Genomic DNA, 9,969 nt, shown 5'->3' on the forward strand with positions numbered 1-9,969 from the left:
ACATATCATGAGTGATTGTCAGTTACATATGAATGAGTGTCACATGTGGGATGTTTCTAATGGCCCTCGTCTAGTCTGATTGAGGGGTTGATGGCAGGAGGCTCACCTATCATTACAAGTGCATCTATGGACAGGGGTGTTGGCCTTTCCATCAACAGTGCTTAGGAGTCGTGTGCCGCCACTTTGAGTGGTGCATCTAGCTGCCATGTTTGCTGGCAGCTCCCAGTGTAGCACCCAAGTCATAGAGATTTGTGAGTATACCCAGCCTGCTATATCAACTGCACTAAGGGTGCATGATTAATACGCCTGAGGTACTAGCGCCGATCCGCTGTATCTTGCTCATGGGGGACGAATGTAGTTCTTGGTCTCAATTCGAACTAAGAAGTTGTCCCAGATCCCTAGCCTAGCAACCACCATACCCCTGTCACTGAGAGAGCGGAGTGCCTGAGTCTCTGCCCTAACCCACTGCAGTTGATCACTCAGCCATTTGCGTATATTTGGGGCACTCAGTGCCTTCCAATGCATTGAAATGAGGCGTTTGAATAGTACAAATGCCAGATCTATGACCCGGTGTAGCTGTTTATCTCCTTTAGCCCTAGTGTGGATGCCAAGCAGGCAAGACTCAGGGGTAGGAAGAAGTGAGTGATGTGCCAGTTCCCCCGTCAGTGAGGTAATTTCATGCCAAGCCTGTTGTACAGGCGGGCAGCTCCACATCATGTGGTAAAAGGTAGCAGCCTGTTCTCCTCAACGCGGGAATTCTTGAGTTGTGTGAGGGAACATACGGTGGAGCAGGTGGGGAGATTAATATGCTTGGTGCAGATAGTTAAATTGAGTTATGTTGAGATTGTGTTGAGACTCTACAGGAGAATGCTATACAGCACCCATATAGGCCCCTCATTATGACATTGGTGGTGAGTGAAATACCGCCAACAGGCCAGCGGTAATTACCGTCAAATTATGACCATGGCGGTGAGAACTCCCAATGACAGCCAATGTACCACACCATCCACCAGGGCGCTAACACCACGCACCACAGCAGTAGCCATCAACAGCCAGGCGGAAGACAAAGTACTGCCCACCATATTATGACACTGTAAACCGCCACCATTTCTGGGACGGTGCCAACACCATCAAAAGCCTGGTGGAAACCGAACACAGAAAACGAAAGACTCACCAACAAGTACACAGAGGACTGCCCCGCCACCATGGAACCAGAACTGCAAGTCTTCCCGATGCTCTTCTACACCATGCTCCACCTGGAACACCAACACGGACGAAGACGACAAGGGTAGCCTAGCACACAAGGGAGGGAAGGAAGAAAACGAGAGTGGCACACATACGCACAACACACACCATACACATAACCAGCAGCAAACGTAAACCAATCGCACACAACACATGGCACAATAAAACATGGACCTGATTACTTAAGTTATGAAAATGTATTAGCAATGGAAAAGCCACCACATTAACATGATATGTACAATTGTCTACAAAGGGTCAATGTCCAGTCCAAAGTTCAAAGGGCCCACATAGCCACAGGACACAGTCCATGGCCCAACTTGTCTCCTGACATCAACTGCACAGAACTCTGCAGGGGCATCCTGTTGTAAGTGGGCAGGCACCTCAGGTGGTATGGGGGTGGTGGGAACTTCAGCTGAGTTGGGGCATTTGCCCACTGGTTCTGGAGGGGTCTCCATGCCCATTTCTCTGTGCTGGGGAGTGCAAGCCCACAGTCTCTGGAGTGGGTGGCTTGCCCACTGGTTCTGGAGGGGGCTCCATGCCCATTTCTCTGTACTGGGGAGTGCAAGGCCACAGTCTCTCAGGTGGGTGACTTTCCCACTGGTTCTGGAGAGGGCTCCATGCCCATTTCTCTGAGCTGGGGAGTGCAAGGCCACAGTCTCTGGAGTGGGTGACTTTCCCACTGCTTCTGGAGGGGGCTCATTGTACAGCAGTCGCAGGAGGGTAGCCTACATGCCCTCTGCTGGAGGTGAGGGCTGCACTGTCTCATCTGGAGGTGAGGGCTGCATTGTGTCAGCAGGTACAGGTGCCTCCTGGGCAGCCTCTGCTGGAGGTGAGGGCTGCTCTGTCTCATCTGGAGGTGAGTGCTGCACTGTCTCAGCGGGTGAAGGTGTAGCCTCTGCAAGAGGAGTTGGGCTGCACTGCCTTAGCTGGAAGTGAGGGCTCCGTGGCCACCGGTGGTGGTGTCATCCTGCCAGCCTCTCTTGGAGGTGGGAGCTGCAATGTGTCAGTAGGTGAAGGTGCCTCCTGAGCAGCCTCTGCTGGAGGTGAGGGCTCCATTGTCTCAGCTGGAGGTGAGGGCTCCGTGACCACTGGTGGTGGTGGTGATGTCACCCTGCCAGCCTCTGCTGGAGTCAAGGGCTTCTTCCCTTTCATAGCAGACGTCAAGGGCTTCTTCACCTTCATGGCATGTGGTGCAGGCCCTTTTCCCTTCATGGCAGGAGTCGAGGGCTTCTTCCCCTTCATGGCAGGTGTCAAGGACTTCTTCCCCTTCATGGCAGGAGGTGTGGCCTCCTTCCCCTTCATGGCAGGAGGTGCCGCCTCCTTCCCCTTCATGGCAGGAATCAAGGGCTTTTTCCCCCTCATGGCAGTGGCTGTGGAATCCTTACCCTTCCTGGCTGGTGGAGTGGGAACCATCACTGTCTTGCATACACGACTAGGAGGCACCTCCACTGTCCGAGTGTACTGTTTGGCTGAGGTGCTGGGCTGGGACGTTGGGACCCTGCTGTTACGGGCAGAACAGGGGTAGGGGGTGGGAAGAGGTCAAGTTGGGCAAGGAAAAGCTTTTTAGGGATGGTGGGGATGGAAGAGGGAGGTGGGATGGGAGTGAACGTTGAGGGAGTGGTTGTTGGAGGAGTACCTTTGCTGGACTTGGGTGCAGGTGCATGGGGAGTGTGCTGATGTGAGGTGGATGGCTGTTGGGTGTCTGAGTGCTTGCGTTTGTGTACTTTAGGAGGGGGGACGGACAGGGTTGGAGAGGACACAGGGGATGCGTGCGTGGATGTTGTGGAGGTGTCTGCTAGTGAGGTATGTGTGCTGCTTGGTGTGGTGATGCTAGTGGTGGTTGTTGAAGCAGTGCATGCAGGTGTGAGTGTGGATGTGACTGTGAGGGAGGTGAAAGGGGAGGAGGAGGGGGAGACAGTGGAGGCAGTGGATGTGGTTGTGCCTGCAAACGTCTGGTGTTTGCGTGAGTGCTTGTGGGTTGAAGTTTGGTGCCTGTGTTTGACTGTGCTACTCTTGTGTGTTGTCTTGTGAGCATGCTCGTCTGTATGTGTGCATGGGATGGGTTGGGGTTGAGGAGCCTGGGAAGTGGTAGTTGGAGGGGGGACGGTAGGGACAGAGACAATGGCTGCCATCAGAGAGGAGACCAGAGCCTGAATCGATCTTTGTTGGGCCGCCAATCCACCGTGGATGCTCTCCAGGAATGCATTGCATTGCTGCATCTGGGATGCCAGCCCCTGGATTACATTCACAATGGGTGACTGCCCTACAGAGATGGATCTTAGGAGGTCAATAACCTCCTAACTCAGGGCAGCAGTGATCACTGGGGCAGGGCCTGAGGTGCCTGGGACAAAGGAGATGCCCACCCTCCTGGGTGAACAGGCACGTGCAACTCGCTGAGGTGCTACTGGAAGGGCGGTACTGGTACGGGTGTGGCGGCTGTATCTCTAGCTGGGGTGGTCACAGAGGTGTCTGCCACCACCAGGGAGCTTCCATCGGAGGAGGTATCTGAGTCTGTGTTGTCACATCCTGTCTCCCCCATGGTGCTTCCCGGGGTTACCTTTTTTTCCCTTTCAACCATTACCCTTGAGCTTGATCATGCTGTAATGTCTGGCCTGGCATTTTTGTGCACCCAGTAACTGACACCCACCACCCGGATCCCATGCCACCTACCAATTATTGTAGTAATGCCCACTGTACTCACCCCCTTGTGGCTTCTGTGATGACCTTAAGCACCCATCCAGCTCTGGCTAGGCCACTGCCAGTATGTGGACCATCAGGGGTGTCAGGTTCCGAAGGACACCCCTTCCTCGTTGGGAGGCCATCCCCAGTTGGGCCTCCGTGGTCTTTCATGCCCAGCATCTCTTGGTCCTCCCACCATTTCTGACAGTGGGTGCTCCCCCTGCCATAGACCTCCAGGGTCAGCACGTCCTCGGTGATAGCATGCCATAATCCCTTCTTTTGATGAGCTCTGGCCTGCAGAGTCGATACAGACGGGAGGACACCATTACACATACAATCCAGCCTGTCACACATATGGCCCACCAATCCCATTTCTGTCACCATTGGCACACACATAGGCCAGCGCACACCATATACACCACCACATTACATCCCCAATAAATGATGCATGCAGACACATCTCCATGCATCCTTTCCACATGCATTGTGCCCAAGGTGTACTGACCTGATGGTCCCGAGGGCCATACAGCAGTCCGTACTGGGGTAGGAACCCATTCACCAATCACTCCAACTCCTCCGAAGTGAAGGCAGGTGCCCTCTACCCGGTTACACGGGCCATGGTAGGTTCCAGACACAGGTCACAGCAGCACACGCAGTGTAGGTGTTCTCCTGTTGACGGTCAGGAAACAAGTGAGGAGTCGGATAGAATATGGCAGTTAGGTCCATGGCGGTGTACACCGTCACCGCCGGCACTAATCCCCATTGGCCACTGAACTCCATATAGCCCCATATTAACCAATGAGGAATTGCACAGCGGTGCAAGACTGCCTTCCGCGACAACGCTGAACGTCGGCAGAGTTACCTCACTTCCACCTGTCCATACATACAGGACAGGCGGACGCCATGTCATGGAGATGGACAACCATCAGATTAACCTTGACTGTGTCACTGCCTAGATTTGCACATACCTGTCATTACCACTGTCCCATCACATAAATGCAACATGTACACTGAGGTTGTGGTTCAATTGTTCAAATAGTGACAGCCTACTCACTCTTGTGACCCTTAGATACCTACTGTTGCACATGAATGGGAGCCAGGTCATATATCATGGATCCCCTTTTCGGCCATCCAGATGCAGAGCTCACGCAAAATTGTCCTGCTGAGTGTGCCTACCAGTGGAGGGTGAGATCTGTCCTTCCCTACATCAGGTACACAATTGAAGTTGCCCCTCCATATGCAAGTGGTCAAAGGGTCCTGGAAAAGTGTGGGCATGATGGGCATCAGGAATTATCTTAGCTTTGTGTTGGGGTGTATATTCCAGCTATGGCCAAGGGTTTACCATCTAGAGAGTCCTCCATGAGAAAGTATCTGCCCTCTTTGTCTGCTGTGTGGCGCTCTACAATGTAGGGAACTTGAGGCGCCAACCAGATCAACACTCCCCTGGCAAATGCTGATAATGTCGTACTGCATTCATGTCCCCTTAATTTAGTCTTAAGACTTTGCAATTCCCTTTCTGTGCGATGTGTTTATTGCAGTATCACCATGTGTACCCTGTGGTGTTTTAGGAGTGCATGCATCTGGTGACGTTTGATTGGTATGGACATACTCCTTATGTTTCACTTTAACATGTTATAACTTCTAGCCCTCATATGTACGTGAGCGTGTGTTTTGACTTCTGTGCTTGTGTTGTGTGTACTACTGCAATTGCCCCAAGATTATTGTACAGGATAAGGCATTACCTCCATTTCAATATTCCCATCCCTCCTTATCGCCCATCGTCTGTGTAAAGAACCATATAGAAACATGAAAATGTTCAACAATTTCTAACCCCCCAGGCTGTTGGCCAACGGGGCCGTAGCCACCCCAAGTCTTATATCGGCAAGGGGTGCTAAAGATAGTAATTAATTGACAATTGTCCTTTTGGGATACCATGTGAGAGGCGTGAATATGTTGAGAAGGTGCCTATATCTGTTCTGGCCCATTTCTAAAACTGTTAGACCCGCCCCTCCCCCGACCCCGGTTGATTACATGCCTTTAGTCACTTATAAGTTACACATGTGCTCTTGGAGACCTTAGCCTCTTTTAAGACCATGCTGGATCTAGGTCCTGATCAGGAGTGTCCATGCTTCTGAGGTCAAGTTTGCACCTGGATGCGGGATCTCGTCTCCATGCATCAGAGTGTACTGTGGCACAATTATAGGTTGTCTGCTGTGCACTGAGTGATGTCCGGTCCTTGCAAAGAAGGAATTGTGGATCTGCTGGAATGTCCTACCGACGAGTCGGTATCTGATGTTCCATCCTTGCAGAGGGTAGCATGTGGGTTGATCGTGAGTTTGGTTGCTTCGATCATTGCTTGTGCCTGGCCCTCCGCTGCTTGGGCCTCCAATGGGCTCGTCTTGATCCCAGGTCTCCTCTTGCAACGGTGTTGGGGTGTCAACCAGTCTCTAGCAATGGGGTCTTCACGATTCTACCTGACCAGGCCATTGGCATGTAGCCACGTCCACAAATCTTCTGGTGAGGGGAAGATGTGGGTTTTCTTCATGTCCACCACCCTTAGTCACTCTGGGAATAACAGTGAGTAGTGAGTAGCTGATGGTGTGCTCACAAAGGTGTTGTTTAACTTTTATGTATGAGTTTCACTTGTGCTGTACTTCCATCGTGTAGTCAGGATAAGCTGTGATGTTAGTGTTTTCTAACTTCCAAGGGCCATTTGTCCTGAAGCTCTAGAGGATCAGGTCGCAATCCTCGAAATTGAGGAGACGTGCTATTAGTTGCCGACGGTGAGTTCCAGGCAGTGTTGGCCTGCCCAAAATCCAGCGTGCACCTTCTAACAAGAAGAAGGGCGGCACTCCATTTCCTAGCACTGTAGTCTTCAGACATTGTTCGAGGAAGAGTTTGGTGTTGGGTGCCTCTGCACGCTCCGGAAATCCCATTAAGCGAATATTGTTTCTTGACGCGCATCCCTCCGCATCTTATGTTCTGCGTTGCAGAGAGGAAACCTCTGCTGTTAGTTGCATCAGCTGTTTCTGAAGGTCCCTGAGTGCTGGTTGCACTGTTGTCAGGGGTGTTTAGTTTTCAGTCACTCTGTCGGCCAATTTACGATGGTCCACTTGGAGAAGGGTGACTTCCTGTGCCACAGAATCAATTTTCATCTCTAAGGCTGATTTGATGTCTAACACTGCCTGAAAAGGCTAGCAACCTCCTGGACCACCTGGTCTTTAAGCTACACATCACCACAAACACCAACCTGGGAGGAGCCCTTTTCTACTGACCTCTGAGACCCACACATCAATAAACTCCAGGAGGACCTGAACACACCTGGACTCACTCACAAAATTGAAGAACCCCACCCACACCACTACACATCTCCTTAACAAGATTTTCATCAACTTTGCAATATCAGGGTGGACAAGTCCACACCCACACCTGGACTGACTACTCCCTCATCCACTTTGACCTGCTTATCCCCCAGCAACACACGGAACTGCCCCCACCCCAAAGCTGCCTGATGCAACTCGAACAGGATCCCCAAAGAAACTTGGACAACTGAGCTCCAAACCCGCCAACTGGGGTACTAAGATAACCTCTCATGATCCATCATCAACTTCATTGCAAGCATCACCTCTTGTGCAGACTCTCTGACCCCACTCAAGGCCATCACCACCCCAAGAACCAGACCACAAGTGAGCTGGTACACAGAGGACTTGAAACACACAAACCACCTTTGCAAGCAACTTGAATGCCAATAGAGACACACCCGTAATGAAGAAAATGACAAAAGGACCTACAAATGAGCCATCTGGGTCTACTAACAGCAACTCAGATCCTCCAAACAATCAGCACTGACCAAACAAATTGACAACAGCTCCAATTATGCCATTGAAATCTTTGACATAGTGAAGCACTTCACCGTCTACGTCACCAAACTCTGCAGTCAATTTTCCCACTACTTCAGGGACATCTACAACTTTGCTCCTCAACCGGAATCATCCACAATCACTGCCGTCCAACATGACAAGTCAAGAAACCCAGGAACCTCAATGACCTGGAGGACAACAATTATCAGGACACAAACATCATTGACATGTGCTCCATTCACTCATGATCCCTGTGGGATGAAAGTCCTCACTTCATCTTCTTCAAAGGAGTTGACCCATTTGAGCCATGCTCAATCCAATTCTCAAGGGCTCTCTCACCACAGCCACCTTCCCAGATACCTGGAAACATGCAACCATTCTTCCCCTTCTGAAGAAACCCTCAGCAGACCTGAAGATTCAGGCAAACCCCTGACTGATCTGCTTGCTTCTCTGCCCAGCTAAAGTCCTTGCAGAAACTCATCAACAAACAACTAGCCAACCACCTCAACAACAATCATCTCCTCAACCCCTCTTAATTCAGTTTCAGGCTAGCCACAGCACTGAGACCACCTGCAGTGTGACCACGGAAGACATTTACCTGATCATTGACAGGTCCTCATCCAATGCCTCCTCTTTTTCAATGCCTACATAACACTGCTCACCTACATCATTTAAACCCATGGAATCAGCATCATCTTGTAGGCTGCTGAAACCCAGCTTATCCTCTTGTTTTCCAGTCACACTTCCAACACCCCAACTAAGTTCACCATCTGCATGTTGCCAGTTGGATGAAGACCAACTGTTTGAAGCTCAGCTCAGACAATATGGAGGTACTCTTTGGAAATGATACCTCACTGTGGACCTGAGCCTGTTGGCTAGCTGTACTCAACGCAGTACCCATTCCAGCCAATTAGCTGGGAACCTAGGGACAGTGGTGGACAACCAATTCTTACTGACTAAATCAACATGGTTGACTCCTCCTGGATCAACACACTCAAGATCATCAAAAAAATCTTCAAAAGGCTCCTGCTCAACACCTGTCGAACTGTCACTCAGGCTCTTATCACCAATAAACTGAACTACAGCAACAACCTATTTGTGGGCAACACCATTGAGCTCATCAATAGGCTCCAGGTCATTAAAAATGCAGCAGCTAGACTCATGCTAAAACTCCCTCCCCGCAAGCACATCCTCATCCACTGAAGTGCTCTTCAAGTTCCTTTCAAACAATCAAAAGCCCTAAACAATCTAGGCCCCACATACTTTAACTACCACTTCAGTTCTTACACCACAAACAGACATTTCTGCTAGGTCGGTGCCTACTTGCCCACATTCCTCACATCTGAAGAGCCAGAGCTCGGGCTCACTTTCTTGTATCTGGCTCCAACATCACAACCACCAGCTCAGACATCGAATTTCACAAGAAACTGAAACCTGTCTTTTTCATTAAGCCCCTGGCAGAGCAAGCACAACTCATTTCAACTAGCACTTAGACACCTTCTTGGGTGAAATGTGTGATATACAAATACTTGTATAACATAACATAACATAAAATAACATAACATAACACTTGATCAACATCAGTTTCTAATCAGCCCCCCTAATTGCTCCTAGTAGTATGCCACATCTTATAGCAAGTTTTTGACCCTGGGATGGAGCACCACTGCCAGTGTATTGTCTCACTTCTTTTTGCCAAAATAAGCATCATAGTCGTATGTTTCAGAGTTCAGAGTCCTCACTGACACACTCCTTATCTACCCTAAATGGGCCATCAGTTAGGACTCCAGGATAGTAAACCATGTCATTCCAGATATCAAGTATAATATGTTTGCCCTAAAATCATCAACCTTCAGACATGACCATGCTAAGTGATGGGTACAGTTTGCACTATTTCTGAGAACAGGTTTGTGTAAAGATTCAGGGGTACAATATATTCTGTTTAGGAATGTATATATCAAGCAAAGCTTATAGTTGAGTGAAGAGCTTGAGGAGAATAATATTTTTTTCTGCTGATGTTAAGGCAGATAGTGTTAAGGGCAGTTTGATTAATGTATTCATTTTCTCTTCCAGGTGAGCAATTGCTACAATGGCGTTCTCAATTCAAAAGGTATTGGTATCTCCAATGACCTAGATTCCCAGGAATGTCACAGAGGACATGTTCACCTTTAGATGGTATTTAAGGAGG

At 49.8% G+C, this 9,969-nt stretch overlaps 1 protein-coding gene across 1 annotated transcript; it reads right to left on the minus strand.

Moving 5' to 3' along the window:
• Positions 1-2,118: 2,118 nt before the first annotated feature.
• Positions 2,119-2,607, minus strand: LOC138301614 (uncharacterized). Its single transcript, XM_069242128.1, has one exon. It carries the CDS (start codon positions 2,605-2,607, stop codon positions 2,119-2,121), a length of 489 nt encoding a protein of 162 aa, XP_069098229.1.
• Positions 2,608-9,969: the final 7,362 nt, after the last annotated feature.

This window comes from Pleurodeles waltl, chromosome 6, assembly GCF_031143425.1.
Source record: "Pleurodeles waltl isolate 20211129_DDA chromosome 6, aPleWal1.hap1.20221129, whole genome shotgun sequence".
Lineage (NCBI taxonomy): Eukaryota > Metazoa > Chordata > Amphibia > Caudata > Salamandridae > Pleurodeles > Pleurodeles waltl.

What these genes read in the sequence shown, in the direction of transcription:
- LOC138301614 (XM_069242128.1), bottom strand. Translation starts at nt 2,607, where the DNA reads ATGAGGGGGAAAAAGCCCTTGATTCCTGCCATGAAGGGGAAGGAGGCG.